This window comes from Malus sylvestris, chromosome 15, assembly GCF_916048215.2.
Source record: "Malus sylvestris chromosome 15, drMalSylv7.2, whole genome shotgun sequence".
NCBI classification, from domain to species: Eukaryota; Viridiplantae; Streptophyta; class Magnoliopsida; order Rosales; family Rosaceae; genus Malus; species Malus sylvestris.
In genome coordinates this window covers 18,548,300-18,569,481 of record NC_062274.1, presented here as the reverse complement: position 1 = coordinate 18,569,481, position 21,182 = coordinate 18,548,300, and the positions used below count along the sequence as shown (strand labels likewise).

At 36.2% G+C, this 21,182-nt stretch overlaps 1 protein-coding gene across 1 annotated transcript; it reads right to left on the bottom strand.

Annotated features, from left to right (window-relative positions):
• Positions 1-16,507: 16,507 nt before the first annotated feature.
• Positions 16,508-19,116, bottom strand: LOC126601100 (uncharacterized). The gene is made up of 5 exons (XM_050267768.1): positions 18,915-19,116; positions 17,870-17,987; positions 17,641-17,734; positions 17,031-17,117; positions 16,508-16,792 (listed from the first exon to the last, which is right to left on the bottom strand). Exons 1-5 carry the CDS (start codon positions 18,973-18,975, stop codon positions 16,658-16,660), a joined length of 495 nt encoding a protein of 164 aa, XP_050123725.1. The 5' UTR covers positions 18,976-19,116; the 3' UTR covers positions 16,508-16,657.
• Between the last annotated feature and the right edge of the window lie 2,066 nt (positions 19,117-21,182).

Genomic DNA, 21,182 nt, shown 5'->3' with positions numbered 1-21,182 from the left:
CTTCAAAAATTGTCGTCGGGGCATTAACGGCGGGATGAAGATCACAGGAGCTTCGAATATGGCCCACTACTGCTCTCAACCAAAAGCATTCCCGAGTTGCTTCATGTAAGGCGAGAATTTCAGCATGGTTAGACGAAGTGGCAACTAAGGTCTGTTTAGTTGACCTCCAAGATATTGCGGTGCCTCCAACGGTAAAGACATAACCCGTTTGAGAACGCGCCTTGTGCGGATCAGATAAGTATCCAGCGTCGGCATAACCAACAAGGCGAGAATCAACCCGATGAGCATAGGGTGCGGCATCACTCGAGGATTCGTAGGGATAGAATAAGCCCAAATCCGTAGTACCCTTAAGGTAACGGAAGATGTCTTTCACGCCAGTCCAATGTCTGCGTGTTGGTGCATTGCTGTATCTTGCCAAAAGATTAACAGCGAAGGAGATGTCGGGTCTAGTGCACTGAGCTAAGTACAATAAAGCGCCTATCGCACTTAGATAAGGAACTTCAGGCTCCAAAATCTCTTCATCATCCTCCTTCGGACGGAAGGGATCTCGCCTTGCATCTAGCGTACGAACGACCATAGGAGTACTCGAAGGCTTCGCTTTATCCTCATTAAAACGGTGCAACACCTTCTGGGTGTAGTTCGATTGATGTACTAGGATTCCATCCGAACAATGCTCTATCTCGAGACCGAGACAGTATCGAGTCTTACCTAGATCTTTCATCTCAAATTCCGACTTCAGGTGCGAAGCAGTTCTCGCGAGCTCTTCAGGAGTTCCGATGAGATTCATGTCATCGACATATATTGCAACAATCGCAAATCCGGAATGTGACTTCTTAATGAACACACAAGGGCATAGTTCGTTATTCACATATCCCTGACTAGTCAAATACTCACTTAAACGGTTATACCACATTCTTCCGGATTGTTTCAAACCGTATAGTGAACGCCTCAGCCGAATTGAGAGCGTGTTCCGGGGTTTGGAAATATTTGAACCAGTCAATGTAAGTCCTTCGGGAACTTTCATATAAATTTCCGTATCTAGATCCCCATAGAGATACGCGGTTACTACGTCCATCAGCTGCATATCCAGTTTTTCGGAAACTACCAAACTGATAAGGTATCGAAAAGTAATCACATCCATAACGGGTAAGTAAGTTTCGTCATAGTCAATCCCGGGGCGTTGTGAGAAACCTTGTGCTACAAGATGAGCTTTGTAACGCACAATTTCGTTCTTCTCATTACGCTTCCGAACGAAAACCCACTTGTAGCCAACGGGCTTCACATGTGGAGGAGTAGGAACTACAGGTCCAAACACCTTACGTTTCGCAAGTGAATCAAGTTCGACTTGGATTGCTTGTTTCCAATTTGACCAATCAGCTCTACGTCGACATTCATCAACGGAACGCGGTTCAATGTCATCGCTCAACATGATCTCAGTAGCCACTGCAAATGCTAATGCATTGTCGACAATCATCTCATTTCTACGCCACACATCATCTAAGCTAGCATAATAGACCGAAATCTCACGATTCTCGGGAGGAGGATTCGTCTCTTCAAGGACGCTTCCATAATCTAGAATTTCCTCATGAGTTGGGTAAAATGAGTAAGCGATAGTCGGATTCACGGTAGGCTCTTCATGACCTTGTGCCGTGGTTTTCCTCTTCCGGGGGTGTGAATCCTTTGAACCAAGGGGTCTGCCACGCTTTTGTGTAGGGGCAGATGATTGGCTAGCCGCTAATGTACGTGGATCACCAGAATTGGCGTCCCGGGCTTCCAGGAGGGTAGTCCGTCGTACATTTGGTACATCCATCTTTGCAGGCGTATTCGCAGCTGGAATATGTGATCTTGTCACGCGCGCTAGATCGGTGAAAGCATCTGGCATGCTCTGAGCTATGCTCTGGAGATCTAATATGCGATGCACTTCAGCTTCAGACTGAGCGGTGCGGGGATCTAAATGAGACAAAGTGGGAGTCGTCCACGATAATTCGCGTCGTTCATTAGGAACGTTGACGTTCTTATCTCCCCCTAACGACGGGAAGACTGTCTCATAGAAGTGACAATCCTCGAAACGAGCGGTAAACAGATCGCCTGTCAAAGGTTCTAAGTAACGAATAATCGAAGGAGAATCATATCCGACATAGATTCCCATCCTTCGCTGAGGCCCCATTTTTGTACGTAAGGGCGGCGAGATCGGCACATAGACCGCACAACCAAAAACGCGCAGATGCGATATGTCGGGTTCGCATCCGGTGACCAACTGAAGGGCACTAAATGGTTGTGTCGCAACAGGCCTCAGGCGGACCAACTTTGCTGCGTGCAATATTGCATGGCCCCAAGCAGCGATCGGGAGCTTGGTACGTATGACCAACGATCGAGCAATCATTTGTAAACGCTTAATGAAAGCCTCTGCCAGGCCGTTCTGGGTGTGAACATGGGGTACATGATGTTCAACTTCAACCCCAACCGACATGCAATAGTCATCAAAAGTTTTAGATGTGAATTCTCCAGCATTATCCAATCGAATAGATTTGATCGGATAATCAGGGTGGTGAGCCCTGAGCTTGATAACATGAGCCAACAGTTTTGAGAATGCAGCGTTCCTTGTGGACAACAAGCACACGTGTGACCAACGTGTAGAAGCGTCAACCAAAACCATAAAATATCTAAATGGTCCGCAGGGAGGTTGAATCGGTCCACAAATGTCCCCCTGAATCCGTTGTAGAAAAATGGGAGGATTCGAACGAATCTTGTCATAAGAAGGCTTAGTAATAAGCTTTCCCATAGAACATGTTTGACATGCAATTTCATGGATCGAACCTAAGCTTCGGGTTAGTGGATGCCCGTGTGAAGTTTTGAGGATACGGCGCATCGCTATTCGTCCAGGATGTCCCTAACGATCATGCCAAAGTGTAATTTCGTGCGCGGTCCCTGTGGTAGGGCCGGCCACATAGTGGCATTCTATAGGGCGTATGGTCGTAGTATACAGACCACTCGGGTTACGCTCCATCTTCTCTAGAATACGCTTCTGGCCATATTCGTAGGAAGTTACGCACAGAAATTCAACTCCGTTTTCTACGTCAGCGTGGTAATTGTTATCTCTAATGTCCTTGAAACTTAGTAACGTTCTTCCGGAACGTGGAGAATAGAGTGCCTCAGCAATGGTCAAGATTGTACCATTGGACAACATTATACGTGCCTTACCGTATCCTTCGATCAGGTTGGATGGGCCTGAGAGGGTTGTCAGAGGTGCATTCTTAGGTACGAAGTTAGTGAAATAGATGCGTTCACGCAAAACAGTATGCGTGGTTGCACTATCTGCCAGACAACTAACTTTCCCACTAGTCATACCTTAGAATGAAAAATTAATTTGAATCGGTCACATGCATAAAAGTTTATAAAAACAAGTATCAATTCAAAATAATTTCATTTATTCAAGGAAAAAACTTAATATCCAAAATAAATCGCCAACTAATAATCCAAAACATAAAGGAAATTTGTTCAAAATCAACAAAAAAACAAGGTGGGGTTCGGCCACAAGGTGAAATTCGGCCCCAATTGTCTTATTTTAACTGAAAAATAAGTCTATGTCTAAGATTCTAATCTTCCATAGGAGTGGTATCCTCCTGAAAATCAGAAACCTCCATCTTTGTAGTCTCCGGTTCGTCCACTTGCAGGAAGTTTGATTCAAACTTCGTACGACGAGAATGATATGCATCCACAACCTTCTTGGGAGCACGGCAAATACGGGACCAATGGTCCTTGGAACCACAACGATAGCACATATCGTCATTCATTGTGGCAGGTGCTTTGCCCTTATTCTTGAAGTTCGGGGCCTTAGGAGCGAGGTTTGGGCGCTTCTGGGCTTTGTTTCCTCCTTTGGATGGGCCTTGGCTCTGTTGACCTTGGTGGGATGGCTTCTGGCCGCCCTTACCACGCCTCTTTTGGCGTTTTGGGTGCTGATTAGTGCTATAATGTGCTTCAGGCACAGCAGTAGCCCCAGTAGGTCGAGCTTGATGATTCTTCATCAACAGCTGGTTCTGCTTTTCAGCAAGAAGTAAAACAGAGATCAAATCCGAAAACTTAGTGAACTTCTGAGCTCTATATTGTTGCTGCAGGACAATATTAGAGGCAGAGAAGGTCGAGTAGGTCTTCTCCAGGAGATCCTCTTCAGTCAAAGTTTCATTGCAAAACTTGAGAAGTGATCGGATTCGACAAACTTCAGAATTATATTCATTCACAGACTTAAAGTCTTGGAAGCGCAAGTGCTGCCAGTCGTGTCTTGCTTCAGGCAAGAATATGTCCTTTTGGTGATCGAAACGATCAGCCAAAGCGACCCATAATGCACGTGGATCCTCCTCAGCAAGGTACTCAGTTTGTAGAGCGTCATGGATATGTCTTCGGATGAAGATCATAGCAGTGGCTTTTTCAGCCTCGCCAACAGGTTTATCTGTTGCTTCTTTAATAGCAGGACGCAAGTTCTTTGCAGTGAGGTGGAGCTTCACATCTTGAACCCACTTGAGGTAGTTCATTCCAGAAACCTCCAAAGACGTGAAGTCGAGTTTGTTCAAGTTCGACATGGTCCTATCAAAATAGATGGACAAGATGTGGTTAGTGTAATGGAGAAAAATCAATCCATTCACATAGGAGTAGAACATACAGGTTCTAATAGACATGTATTGGTTTAATTTTGCATGAAAAACTTCGGGTTTTCATGGGTGATATATTTAAGTGAAAACTTCGGGTTTTCTAACAAGGCATGTGTATAAGAAACTTCGGGTTTCAAAGTAATTATGAACTTCAGGTTCATATATTCCTGCAGGCAAACACAAATATATATGCAAACAAATATGCAAAGAATATATGCAGAAATATTGTATAATGATAAGTGAATTAATTTATTTTTGGTCTTCGGGGCCAAATTAAAGTGTGGGTGAAAATATAAAAACCCATATTATTTAAAAAAAAATTAAATAATAAAATATCGGGGCCTAAAAATATAGGCCAAGAACCCTCGGGTGGGATTACAGGCCCACGGGGTGAGAAGAGGGGAATGGGCTGCTGTGTGCAGCCCTAAAAAAAAAAATTTTTCGTTTTTTTTTTTTTTTTTTTTTTTTTGTATTAAATTATATTATATGCATGTATAATTTTAATGAATCACATATTTACGTTGATGCATATGCAAATAATAGTTTCAATGCATGTACATATGTAGGATTCAATTCATGACAAATATCAAATTCACATAATTGTAGCAATTTTGATTATGAAGCATACACAATTTATGTAGAATCTAAAATACGTAAAACGTAAAGTTTGGTCATGCATCATGGTGAATGTTCATGCTATCAGGGCTTGCAAAATATCGAGTTAAAAGCCGTTGTTTGGAAAGAACCTGATTGCGTGATGATATGGATGAACTGGTTTGATGCAGAAAAAATCTCCAACATCAGATTCCTAAGCGCAGCGGTAGGAGCGTGCTGATAACGTGTTGTGGTCTATTTTATCTGACAGAGGGACTAGAGCCGGCGGCAGAGAGAGAGAGGAGAGAGATGTGTGTTTGTAGAATTGTAGGGGAATGTGTGTGTTGTTATCACTCCTACATTGTGCCTTTATTTATAGTAGTAAAGGGAGAGAAGATATTCCTTCTCCTCCAAGTAATACAAGTTGCAATAGGAAAGGATAACTAAAATCAAATCTTATCTAGGATTTACACAATCATACTTAAACTAGGAATGTTTACAACAAGATGCAAATTAATGCTAGTAATTTTGCCATACCTTTTAAAATTATTGAGTCTATCCCACAAATTACAAATCGCTATCTTAATTTTTTCCTGCATGTACATACGACAAATTATCACATGGAATATTAGATTAATTAGAATTCTAATTAGGCAGGCTATCATTAGACAAATTCGAATCTGTCAGTCCAACCAAGAATTTGGGTGGACCAAAATTCTAAAGCATAGGCATGCATGTTTCCAGATTTATCAGAAAAAAAGAAAAGATATGTAGACACCAGAATCACAGTCAGCATTTGTATTAGATTGGATGTTTATCGATGAAATAGGAAAAGGATCCGGTTAGGATTCAGTGATCGTGATCGTTTATCGTAAATCGTATGGTCAGTTTTTGTTAGGTACTATTTATATTTAATTTTAAATTTTAAATTTTGAAATGATTTATAATCGCACGATGTAAGATAAACAATTACGATCATTACGATCACTGAATTATTAAGGTCCTCAAAAAAAGGATCCAAGGATCCTTTTCCGATGAAATAAGCAAGTTGTAATAAAATTAAACGTGCCATTTGAATATTAGCCGCACGATACGCCAGTGGACAGATAAATTTTCTCAAATCTCATACTGGTTAAAATAATGAAACCCTAGGTTAATGGATTATTTGAGGATGAAGACGTGATCGATTAGCTTGGAGTTTTCTACATGAATTATACCAAGCCTATCATTATTATTTAAATTTGACAACTGTATTTACGTATCAGGGACAATGTCTACTACGATCATTCGTCACTAGTCATGTAAAATTAGTATTTGAAATTTCTTCGACACTGTTATATTTTCGTGGAAATATTCGAAAAAAATATCAAAATGAGGGTTGAAGTCTAAACGGGTTGAAGTCTAAACTTCACCTCATAATGGAGAAACTCTTAAGTTTATGCTAAAATCGACAGATTTCATCGATATTGGACATATCGGTTAAATATCGAAGAAACTTTTATATTTCGTCCAAACCAATGTTTGATGTTCCCTAAGTTTTATTTTAAATTTCCATCAAAAGCAATCGTATCCATATTGATATTCGATATATCCATCAATATTTTCACAAATTTGTATACCGATACATTTTCACAAATACCAATATTTTAAACATTGCCTATAACTATATAAAATTTCTTTCTCTTGGACTCTATGATCTAAGAAAATTATAATCCACTTGCATAGGATTAGAGTTCAACCATGGAGAAAAAAAGTAAAAAAGAAAAAGAAAAATTAAATTAAAATTTATTTACGTCCATAGTTGGATTAAGAATTTAAGATCGAACAGTAGTTTATTATCATAATTTATTCGGACCATAGGGTATATAACAGAATGATGCTGTAAGAGCTAGATCAATTTTTAAATTTCAATTTGCTAAATTAATTTCAATTTTTCAGTAGTCGTCGAATCTGATTGCTGTTTCATCAAACCTAAAACCCGTTACTTACAACTAAAAAAGAATACCGATATACCATAGCACTAAATGACACTTCTATATTTTGTTCAAAAAAAAAAAATGACAGCTCCATATATAAGAGCTATGCTTGATATAAAAACTTTGTTTAGTGGCATATTTATATCCAAAATTATCTTACTCTTTTCCAGGTGAGAAAATGAATGGGTATGTTTAATCTCATCAATACATACAGCAGGGTACGTACGACTTATTCAATTAAGTAATTTAAGTTGCTGTAAATCACACAACATAAGTGGCCTACTAGTAATCAACTTCATGACCAGCTAGAAATCAACTGCACACATAAAAAGTGGATCCTTGAATTGTATGGTTGATATTTTTGCTATTTGCATAGCCACATTTACGGCTGGAGTTTGAAGTCTCGACCACCCGACATTATTGGCGGACCATCGTTGGTATTATGAGTAGTTGGTAAGGCATGTGCTGGGTACCTACTACTTTGATAGGACATCTCCCAACCAAATCACTGATTCACTATAGACTATATTTTGGAATTGGATCCCATCCGGATTTACTAGGAATTTTCACATTTTAACCATTCATATATATTGTGCGGTTATACATCATTTGATTTTTTTTATTTAAAATTAAATACAAATAATATCTGACGAAAACTGACCGCACGATGTACGATGAACAGTTAGGATGTAGGGATCTCTAGGATCCCCCACAAAGTAGATCCTGAGAGGATCCTCTTCCTTATATTTTCGTTCGAAAATGTATAAAATTCGTCTCTTAATTCCAAGAGAGCTATATTCTAGTCAGTAAATAGGGTTGGATACATATAGCTCTCGAGCCAACTATATTTAGCATCAAGGCTGCCAGTGAGAATTTAGGGGCCTATGCAAAATTTAGATTGAAGCCCTTCATTTTCTAATACTGTATTTTTTTTATTATTTTCTATTTTTCAATTTTATTCTATAAACTTGAAATATTGCAGGATAGTGAACCAAAAAAGTTTTTCTTAGTGGTCATGAGTGTTTCCTATCTTCAAAAGGTTGCATGTTTTTGTCTAAATTTATCATCTTAATAAGTTTGTGAACCAAAAAAGTTATGTTTTAGTGGACATGAGTGTTTTCTATATTCAGAATGTTGCATGTTTTGTGTAAATTATATCTGCTTAATAAGGTTATATGTTTGCAAAAATTAAAAATCAAAACCACAGGAGTCAACAAACTAACACATGCACAAAAAGGTAGAAAGCCTAAACCACTAGCGCTGGAAGATTTTGAATTATTTTGCACAATTTAATATCTGTACACATGTATCTACGATTATATAAAAAAATTGGGGCTCTCCGAATCAGAGGTCCTGTGCCATGACACTTTTTACGCACCTTCAAAGCCAACTTTGTTTAGCACTTTGGTTACATTTATCTCCAAGCTAGATACAAGTAGCCACGTAAGTTGGAGTTGGCAAAAATATGGTCAAGACTACAGAGTAAAATATAATATTTTAAAGACTAAAACATTGCCCGCCGGACTTCTTGACCCTCCTATGCTGAAGATGGCCTTGTTAACCTAGCTAGCTCCAACCTTTCCCTTTTGTTTCCTTTTATTTTTCTTATTTTTTTTATTTTTTTATTTTTTTTATTTATTGTACAATGACATTTGACGGTGCCCACGCAATATTTAGCTGGAGTTGGATTTGGAGTTGGACAAAAAATAACCAAGTTAAAAAGATACAAGCTTTGAGCCCGTGGCTCTCAATATTGGACCCAGAAAATTGAAATTTCCAACTACACTACATGATTATTGTCATTGGACCCAGAAACTAATGATAATAGTTACTTCAGAATATTCCAGTTTCAACCATTGTGCCTTCAGAAGGATGATGGATGTGATCTCAAACTATATGATACTAAATTCATTTCAAATTAACAGAATTTGGACAATATGCACACTAAAGCTGATTGATTTGATACATACAATTATACATTTAGATTCTTTGCCAAAAAATATTATTGCACTTCAGAAAAAATCATTTTCCACAATTTTAGGTACAATTTTTTAGAAAATTGATTAAGGGAAATGTTATTAGCATTCCAAAAATCTCATTATACAATTCTTACACGTGTATATATATATCTTATAATTATAGAAAATTTGGAGTACAAAACGAGATTTTTGAAGTACCAATAATAATTCTCTTGATTAAACAATTAGAAATCAAATCTCATTTGTTAAATTGATCAATATCAACAATATATCGATCAAATATTGACGATATAGTCATCGAATATGGACAACATACTAAAAACATATTTATTCTTAAAGAGAACGATTATTAACACTCCAAAAATCTCATTCTACACTCCTCACAAATGTATTTTCTTTCTTATTATAGAAAGTTTAGAGTGCAACATGAGATTTTTGGAGTTCCAATAACAATTCGCTTTTTATAATAGGAATTTAAAAGCATAAGCTCGTTTGGAAGTACTTTTAAAATGGCTGAAAGCTCTTTTGGTAAAAAAGGTTTTTAGGACCAATTCTTAGTAAATATGCAAATGAATTCTAAAAAATCACTTGAAATGTTTCCTGGAATAAGCTCATAAGAGCATCTTCAAAAGAGATGTCAAAACTGCCACGTAGACTTACAACAGTAAAAAATGGTAGCAAACCCCCTCCAACCCAGCCTTCAACTTCTTACGTGGCGCTAAGTCATTTGAAAGCAAAGTCTTTTGCTGTCAAATTTGACAACAGATGTCAAATTTATTAAATGATTTTTAATAGATTAATATAATATCTAATAAATGTTGTTATGTTTTTCAAATACTTGAGTGGTTGCCTTAATCATTGGACTCCACAGAAAGATAAAAAATATATTATTAAATGACATTATTATTTAACATATCGGGTAGAGCAAAATATTATACAAAATGTCAAATTGCCACATAAGCCATCAAATATCATTTTGATGTTTAAAATTTGGCATCTCCTTTGGAGATACTCTAATTGGTGTTTCTTGCAGCCAACACTTCAAGTGCTTTTGGAACCCAAAATCATTTTCTTTAAAAGCGCTTTAAGTAATTTTAAAAGTACTTTCAAACGAGCATTAAATCTTTAATCATGTATAACACAGGCAATATATTGCGGACAAGGATTGTCTGCCCTCCCTTTTTCCATGCCCTCCTGTTTGTGTGGTTACGGTTAAGCCACGTCAACATTTTATATTACTATTTATTTTTGTCTTATTATCTTTATAAAAAAAAATATATAAAATGTTAACGTGGCTTAACCGTGATCACACAAAACAGGAAGGCATGAAAATGCATGGAAAAAGGGAAGGCAGACAATCTTTGTCCATATATTGCAGATCAATCCATTTCTAAGTGAGCTGCCAACAGAACGTCAATTAATCATTCCATCATCGAAGTTTCCTATTTTGGTAGTATAGTGATCGCAGTTGTTTCACGTGTTCCAACTTCCAAGCAGTGGGGATTTTGTCGTTGAGAGCCATATATAGTGGGGATTTTGTCGTTGAGAGCCATATATAGTGGGGATTTTGTCGTTGAGAGCCATATATAATAATGGGAATTTTAACGATTTAACGAAAAGTTCATAGTACTGTTCATTTTAACGAAAAAATATATTTTTAAATTAAAAAGTCAATCTTGATACTATTCACTTTATCTTTTATTTTATTATTATCGTTAAAACTCAAAATTTTTAAACCCTTACCATTAATTTTCTTATAATATATGTCGAACAAGAAGGCGTCGATCGAACGTCAAAAGCTGTGGACCTCCAAATGCCAATAATTTCATCACATAATGTGTAGCGATAGGACCCAAATGCATGTGGATCACGCATACTTCTTTAGTCACGTTTCACTCGTTAATTGCCTCTGTGTGTTAGGAATCTTGATTTCCAAAAAAGAAGAGTCCTGTGCCACCAAAAAAAAAAAAAAAAAAGCAAAAAATGATTGAAGAGAAACAATTTTCAATGGGGCAAAGCATGCGTGTATGGTTAATTACAAGAAGTGTAGAAGAATAATCATTGGCCAAACGAAACTTTGAACCATTCTAAATCCTAAATTTTCAAATTATGTGTCAGATTTCTCTTTGAGAATCATAATAAAGATGTATAGGTGTGATAAGATGCAACTTGATATCAAACTTACCCTAAAATTCAACCCTTAAACCTTAGTATACCCATCGTCCTTACGTCTAATTTAGTCTAATAAAAAATATCCTCAACAAAAAAAAGTGAACTATCACTAAACGAAAGACTGAAGTGATTGTGCAATTTAAACTGCATGCTGACAATTGACTCTGGAAAGTTTGGAAACTAATTAATTAGTTCTAACTTTTACCTGGCGTGCTTAAACTCTTCCATAATATTGTAGTTCTTAATTACTCCATAATTTCATTTTACTTTGTTTAAACAAACGTGGATGATTAATAATTATTACGTGGGGTTGTGAGCATTGTGACCATATGTGTTTCCACCTTCTCTTGACAATGACATGTTGAGATCCATACAATACGATAGGGTCCTGAAATGAGTATGCAGCCTTGATTTGTCTCACGCATAATCCCACATACTATTTTTTATGCATGGCCATGGAATATTGTACTGCATGCCAAGTGTGGTGTCGTTATTTTTTTTTTTTAGTTAAAACGTGTTTATATTGTTTTGCAAGTGTGAAGGGGTAGTCATGGAACAAAATTGGTCTATCAATAGTTATATATAACCTCGTGTCTATTTGTCTAATCGGGCGAACTATGAGTGTTTATTTTATCGGTTTTTATATGAGAGAAAAGATTATCTATGTGAGCAAATTTGTCATGTCACTAATTGTATAGAATCACATGTCGGTCTTTTTTATCATTTAAGTATTTGTTCGGAGTTCCGTCCCTTGATAAACGCATTATTGAAACCAATTCCGTCCCTTTCTATTCCATGGTCCCTTGACAATAATACTAAAGGAGGAGAGAGTCAATCACATGTTTTCGCATGAAATGATCAACTATTTGAACCATTTGAGCTACAAACTGCATCATCATATTAGGTTAAGCAAAGTGATTTATGGCCAAGGTCCACTTACTTTTTCTTTTGTCGATTTCTAATCGAATTAATTACCCTTTATGTCACCATACACATTCCAAAATTTTCTGACCTTGTATTAGGTATAAATGAAAGAAAAATCAGTAAATAATTTAGAGTATTTATCAAATATAGCCAAAAATTAACCCTTAATATTAAAGATGTCACTTTTTATAAAATCTTTCAAATATATCCAAAATTCCACATAAATAGACACAAATACCCTCAAATTTAACAATCAAATAAATTAGAGGCTTTTTAGCCAAAATGATTCGTGATATGGACATAACTCCTTAATCTGGTCCTTAACAATTAATGATAATCAATAGTAGTGTTCTTGAATTTGTCTATCGTGAATCATTTTAATCTTTCTTTGAATTTGTCCATCATGGTCATTTTAGTTTTTTTCGTGAAAAATCTGTCAATTACTCTATTAGTGTGATGATGTGGTGCCACGTGGGTCTCACAAATACAATCATACAACGACATGTGGATTAACTTTGAAAACTATTTTTATATTTAAAACTAAAAATGATATTAGTAAGAAAAAAGGCGTTGAAGGCATGATTGAAATTATGCTGCTCCCACTTGCGGTAACCGCGGCGGTGCTCAATGTCAGTGATGAGGGGGGTTGAAGGGGATAGGGTTGTGGTGGTGGAGTGTAGAAGTGAAGGTGAAGTTGGACCGGAGCTTGAGGCGACAGTAGCTAAAAAGCCTTTAATTTATTTAATTGTTAAATTTGAGGGTATGTGTGTCTATTTAAGTGAAATTTTGGATATATTTGAATTTTTTTTTTATAAAAAATGACATTTTTTAAATTAAGAGTTAATTTTTTTACAAAAGTATACAAAAATCATTTGCCTAAACCATTTATAGGAAGAGATGATATCCCAATAATAATAAAAATAAAATAAAGTGCTTGTATGTATAAAATAGTAAAACACACGAGAACAAGAAGATTAACATGTAACAAGTTTTTTATTATTTTTATTATTTTTAAAATTTTTTATGGCAAAGTACGATATTCATTGATTATGAAATTGAATAAGTACAACATTGAGGATAGGGTGCAAGTAATGGGCATCGATAAAAACCTTGCCGGGAATTTCAACTCGGACGAAGGAAAAGAGTGTCCCGCACCAAAGAGCTTACTATGAAGGGCTGTCCTCAATGGGAAGGCTAGAGATTACATCGGGTGGTTCTTCAAACCAAAATAATGGGTTTTCCACCATTAACCCAACCCTAGCCAATCTATATGCCACCTTGTTTGCCGTTCTTCGGGCTGGTTTGGTATTTATGTGTTTTGAAAAAAAATTGCTTCTGCTGTGCTGTGAGAATAAGCTCATTTTTGCTGCTTTACATTTTCAGTTTTTTTTTCACCCAAAACTATGAAAATAAGTTATTTTTAAGTGTTTACCAAACACCTTTTTGAGCTCAGCTTTTTTAATACTCACTTTTTATAAAAGCATCTCAGTATCAAACCAATACTTCGTCTAAAAACGTCTTGCAGTGATTGAATGACTCAAGGATCCTTCGAGCGTCGTCGATAATATGCCCGAAAGGGGAAGAATCGTCATCTATGGCGGAATTTAGATGCGCAATCTTCTCAAATATGATAATGAACATCCCAAATAACATGATCCAAAAGTTACGGGATTGACCAATCAAAGTTTCCACATAAAAAGCATATTATGCTCCCCCTTAAAGGCGTTAGTAATCAGACAGCAGTGCAGCAGTAACATTCTAAAGGCCATGTAATATACGATGAATAAATATCAATAAGGAAAATGTTTTAAAAGGGGAAGACGAAGTCAAGGCATTTCATGGATATAATACTTCATAGGATTCTTAGATAGATATAAAATTGATACAAGTGGTCCTTAAATTTGTCCACAGTTGATCATTTTGGTATTTCCATGAAAATCTCCGTTAAAAAAGACTAAAATGACAAAAATACTCTCAAATTTTGTCAAATGGTTTTGACCCATTGTTTATCAAATTGAGGATATTTTTTGTCATTTTGGCCCTTGTTTAACGGAGACTTTTAACGGAATGACCAAAATGATTAATGGTAGACAAACTCAGGAACCACTTCTATCGATTTCAAATCTTAGAGACTAAAGCGAGAAGTTGTGTCAATCTTAAGTACCATTGTGCAAAAATGCCTACTTAACATAGATTTTTCATTTTTTATGGTAGAGAACTATAGATACAAGGAAAGCATAGGGGAGAAATGACAAAGGAGAAGGTGGTGGGAGGGAGGAGGTTGCAATGAAGAAGAAAATAATACGAAATGAAAACTTGAATCCTTTCACATTGTCTTCCACCATCACCTTCTCCATTCCTCCTCCCATATAGTTTTCCTCTATCTATAACACAAAACAATGAAAACTATAAACGAAATGGTTACAAACCCGGCCTTAAGAAACACCGGTTCGCCAATTAAATTTGGAAGCTTTAATTAAAAGGGCTTGGACTAACTTTAATTTAACCAAAAACCACTCTAAACTATTATTTAATGAAAATGGTTTAAACTTTAATGAAAATGACAAAAGTTTAATATAATAAAAAAAAATTAAAAAGTAATAAAAAAATTGACGCGTGGGTCTACGCGTGCATTACTCCCTCTCCCTTCCTGAATATTTCTGAACACGGATACTACACAATTTCTTAAATTAAATACTGACAATTTCTAAAAACTGAACACGAATATTATCACTATTTCTTAAAATGAGAACTGGTATTATCACTATTTTTTAAATTGAACACTGACTATTTTTGAAACTGAACAGGAGTACTACAATATTTCTGAAATTGAACATTGATGATTCCAATTCCATATGTTCTTAGCACCGACACTTCCTCTATTTGGATTGAAGACTTTGGGGTGCAATGAAAGTCTATATGCGGGTTGGATTGTCCATTGAAGACAAGAAAGCAAATGGTAGGATATTTGAAATGGAAAAAGTAATTTCTTGAGAGCTTTTTCAATCACCTTGTAAATTAGGTGAACAAAAATATTAGAATCAAGCCCATACTTCAACACATGAGCATGAGCATGCAACTCTTTGCATTTTCGATCATCAAGTAAAACCACCATCCCACGAGAGCACATGAGTTCAGAGTTTCCTTGTTCACTTTCTTACCTTTACCCTCCTCTTGTTTTTTTGGGTCTAAAATCTAATACTTCCTTATATTATAATATTTTCCTGCCTCGTCTTTCACATTTGTACAAAAAAGCATGGGGGTGGAACACGAGACAGAAAAAACAGGAGGGGTGAAACAATCGGACAAGGATTGTCTGCCCTCTTATTTTCGGTGTCCTTCCGTACCTTTCTGTTTGTGTGATCACGGTTAAATCACGTCAACAATTTATATTACTATTCATTTTTGTTTTATTATTTCTATAAAAAAATAATATAAAATGTTAACGTGGTTTAATCGTGACCACACAAAATAAAAGGGGCCAGTAAGGCACCGGAAGTAGGAGGGCAGACAACCTTGTCCGAAACAATCTTAGAGAAAAAGAACGAAGCAGAGCACGTGAAAGAGAGAGAGAAAAAGGTCACCCTTGCTAAACAGTTCCTTCCCTTACTAAACACATTATGGAAACAGTTCCTTCCCTTGCTAAACACATTATGATTCCCATTTTATTCCATGGACCCTTTAATAACGACATTAAGAGAGGAAGAGTCAATCACGTGATTTGACATGAAAGTGACCAACGATTTAAGCTATTTGAGCTACAAACTTCATCATCCTATTAGGGGGTTACTTTCATGTATTCAGTTGATTATAATTTGCAAACGTAAAATTAAGCAAAGTGATCTACGCACAAGGTCCACTTAAGCAGAATTTGGATCCTTTTCGAGGCAAATGGTCAGGATCCTCCTGACCGGTGCTTGTGGACCGTTGGATTTTTAATCTAACGGCTACAATTAATATAACTTTTAGAGGGTCTCTTTGTTTGTAGTCATTAGATAAAAATCCAACGGCCCATAAGCACTGGTCAAGAGGATCCTGACCAGTTGCCTCGGAGAGGATCCAAATCCACTTAAGCAAAGTAATTACCCTCTTTGTCACCATACACATTCTTGATTATTTATGACGTTTGGATTTAGATAAATCAAAGAAAAATCAATAAATAATTTAGAATGTGCAGAAGAAAAAAGTATACATTGATTTTGCATGAACCAGCATATAGGAAGAGATGATATCCAATAATAATAAAAGTAAAATAAAGTGCTTGAATTTATAAACAAGTAAAACACACGAGAAGAAGAACATTAACAACATTATTTTCCCGGTGTGACACATGTAACAAGTTAAACAAAACTTCTGCAAACTATTATTATATGGAAGCTTCAATTTCGTCCGAAGCCACTGCAGCTCCATTCGGGGCATCATCTCCATGCAGCTGAGCAGAAACGTCATCTATGGCGGAATTTAGCTGCGCAATCTTCTCAGCCAGTATTTTGCGGGTTTTCTGTTGTCACGAAATACATAACAGAAAACACACAAAGTTCAAATATGATAATGAACATCCCAAATAACATGATCCAAAAGTTATATGGGATTGACCAATCAAAGTTTCCACTTAATGCATATTAAACTCCCCCTTTTGCTTAACGATCCAATTCCCATTCTACAAATCTAGAAACTATCATAAAGCGGACTTCCTTTCTCATTGATATTAACTGCAGGAAAAAAAAAAAAGTTCTAACCTCAAGAGCTTTCTCTTCATCATAAATAAATTTTGGTAGCTTCCTCATCAAGTCTTTTCTGTCGGCTCCAGCTAGTGCCTTGCTTATCTGGGAATATGATATGATATGACATGTCAGTCAAATACGTGCTTTCGCATCACTGTAAGGAAGTTGGATCAGTCAAATACGTGCTTTCGCATCACTGTAAGGAAGTTGGATCCTTTTGATCAGCTATATATCGCATACAAACCACATCCATGTCTCATCTCCCAAAACCAATTCATACACTGTATATAATTTAACAAGCATAACTTTATGTATCTTCTAGAAGGTAGTTCTTTGGACGGGGGAGACCGGGTAGAACCTATGCCTTAAAGGCGTTAATAATCAGACAGCAGTAACATTCTAAAGACCATGCGATATATGATGAATAAATATTCAATAAGGATTCATCAATTTACAAATAAAGGCTCGGACAAGTGAGGGCATGCAAGTACACAGACACGCAGAGATTGAGCAGCAATAGCAATAGCAATAGAAATCACAACATCAGATCGAGGCACCGAAGATATCCACCGTTAAATAACCACACAACTGTGAAAGACACATAAGGTGAGTACTTCAACCATACCTGAGGTGCATATACACAACCTAATGCTCCAACAACTATCCCTCCCAATACAAAACCACCAACGAAGATACTTGCAGAACTTGGTTTATCCCCTCTGTAGTAGCAAAAACAAAAGGAAAAGAAGAGAAGTATTACACAAGAACTGGCCGGCTGAAAGACATTTAAGACTTCAGAGATAAAAATAATAATGAAACGCTGAAAATTTTAGATAGCACAAATGTATGCGTACCCTGCTCGGACAACAAGTGACCTTCTATGAGAAGTAAGCTTTGCTTTGTCCTGAAATGCGGCATTTAAACTACTGGGACTAACGTTCAAGGGACAATGGTAGGTTGGCTTTGGAGAACCTAGCATCAAACATTTGGCAATGATCAACAACAAAATTAAATGTGAAATTCAAATCTAAAAGTTTTGCACCGTGAAACTGGGACATGGTAGGCAGAATCTCAAGCCGAAGAAAATAAATTCATGCCGAAGAAAAGAAGTTGAAGTGGCCAAGGAACAAGGAAAATCACATAGAACAGAAAGATGAATTGAGAAGCTGAGGGCCCGTTCAATAGCCATTACACTTTTAGTTTTCATTTTCTGTGGTAGAGATACAAGGAAAGTGTAGGGGAGAAATGACAAAGGAGAAGGATGAAGGTGGTGGGAGGGAGGAGGCTGAAATGAAAAAGGTAATATGAAAACGAAAACTTGAATCCTTTCACATTGTCTTCCACCATCACCTTCTCCATTCCTCCTTTCTCCCATATAAATATAGTTTTCCTTTATCTATCTATAGCGCAAAACAATGAAAACTAGAAACGAAATGGTTAGAAAACCGGCCTAAAGAAACACCGGCTCGACAATTAAATTTCCCAGTGCACTTTGAATTCAAAGTTAACAACTTTCAAGCGTAAAATGCCCAAGAAATCATCTGATCATACCCCTTAAATGAATTTTCGACCGCGTTAAGTAAAATATCAATTCGTAGACAATTAGATTATGGATTGCACCAATAACAGAATACTATACAATACAATCACAGAAACCCACAAAAATCAGAGAATCATAAAATGGGCATCTCTAACGTTCAATTTTATTTATTCCTTCAGAAATGGAGCCCCGGCTTGCATTAAAGAGCTCGGAGACTAATAAGCATGTTAAATAAAATAAAGCTGAGAAATCTACAATTTAAGCAACACTTGAGAGAGCGATCCATTTTTTCATACAAAAAATTAAAATCCATAAGAAACCAAATTGAAAAAAATAAAAGAAAAAGGAAGAATTGTTACCAGTTAAGAAGCGGGTGTTGTGATTCTGAACTGAAACGAACGAACTCGGGAGAGCACTCATGACTTTCAACTTCCACAATTCACAGAAACAGAGAGAATCAGAGAGAGCGAGAGAAAGAAAAGAAAACAAATTCTGGGTGTCGATGTAGCCGAGTTATCGCCTTGTTTCAAACCTTCAACGACCAGAAAATAACAACATTTCAAAACCATTTTTAATTAAAAATAAATAATAAAAAAACAAGATAACGAGCTTCTGAAAATTCGGGCTTTAAATTTTGGGTTGGTGTGGCTGAACGGCCCAAGTCCACTCTTGCTTGGTTTCGGCTTTATAGGGCTGACCCAAAAGAAAATCTCAATGACTTTTGTATACATCATTAATTAAATATTAAATGCATTCCATGGTTTCAAGATACTTTGACTTGTGCATACATCGTTAATTAAATATTAAATGCATTCCATGGTTTCACAGTCAAGTCAACCACCATTCTCTCAGCTTCCACCCTCCACAGTCAGTCCTCACCCTATTGTGGTTTTAAATTAGGAGAAATGCTAGAAAAGGGGATTCTTCATAAATTCTTTGGCATATCATTTTTTTGGTATAATGTTTTATAATGTTAGTGAGAATTGATGTTAATCTGCGAGATGATAGAGAGTGCTCATGGAAATTTCACTTTGAGAGTCTTTTTAGAATTTCTCTTAGATGAGAGCTGAGTTAGCAAATTCCTCGTCCTCACACTCGTTAGGTAACTTTTAACATGCTGAAAGTTTCACGTCCAGAGTTTGATAAAACAATTTACAACTTATAATTATATGATTTTATAAATAATTATATCAAGGTCCTTTTAGGATAAAACTCCACTCTTACTGCTCTATGTCTAGACCATTTGACTTGTCTATCTCAAACTTTGACAAAACAAGCAATGTGTCATCAAACTTTTTTTTTATACAAATGATAATATGCGGAGCGAAAATTGAATTTGCCAAAAATTGAATTTGAAACTTCAATTATTTAAAAGCTTTTTAGTCAAAATGATCTTTGAGATTTGCTTAACACGTAACTTTGGTTTTAAGATTGAAAATCAATAGAAGTGGTCCCTGAAATTGTCTACCATCCATTATTTTAGTCATTCCGTTAAAAAACTCCGTTAAGTTGAAGGTATTTTTAGCCAAAATGGTCCATGAGATTTTCATAACACATAACTTTTGTCCTTGAGATTGTCCATCATCCATCATTTGGTCATTCCGTTAAAAAGCTCAAGGACCACTTTACAGAGTTTTTTAATGGAAGTACCAAAATAATGGATGATGAACAATTTCAGAGATCACTTCTATTGATTTCCAATCTTAATGACCAAAGTTATGTGTTATATAAATCTCAGAGACCATTTTGGCTAAAAAACCTTATTTAAATAGATGTTCTACTACTTAGAGCTACAGTTTAGTACTATTTTTCTTCACTTGTAAGTGATAAGTTTTAAGTTCGAATATTGAGAATGACAAGTTTGCAACCAATTTATTCTTCAACTTTTAGTGTAAATATATCGTTATATATATAATTAAATATCTTTAATCACTCATAAATGTGAAGCCTTTGTTTTAAATCTGATGGATGTCAAGAGATTCATACACTTTCTTCCCTACATATCAACTTGAGTCAACAACTCATCTTATAAATCAACTTATAAATGCGAACTCTTTTTTTTTAAATCTGATGGATGTCGAGTTTTATAAAAAAAAAAAAAAAAGAAAAAGAAACTCGTTAGAAATCAACTTGAATCAACAACAATCGCATACCTGTCCTTATCGTGGGTCCATGGATTTCAAGTCGCTGTGTAGGGTAGCCCACGAGAATAATTCTTTTTTATTCATACCAACTAATCCACTGCTATCAATGTGAACGCGACCAGTGATCACACTAGAAAACCGTTGAAGGTGATCGTGAATCAACACAATATATATACGAACTAATTTGACGTGTATATAAAACATGTAGGGCATTGACCTTATAATACACGGCATCCTCCCTCCATTCACATTTGACCCACATTTTCTAAACAAGAAACAATCTTCAGCACTTGGTTCCATACTATGGAACAATGTGAATGCGTCCCTATCACCTGCTCAGACATACTCTCCTCCTATTTCTGCACTGCTTCCTGTTGATGGCTTATGTGCCTCTTCTTCCTCTTTTGACTACTTCAACTCGTCTTCTAGCTTAAACTAGCCAAGACTCCTATTCGAGGTAGTATATTTTATAGTCATTTGCTC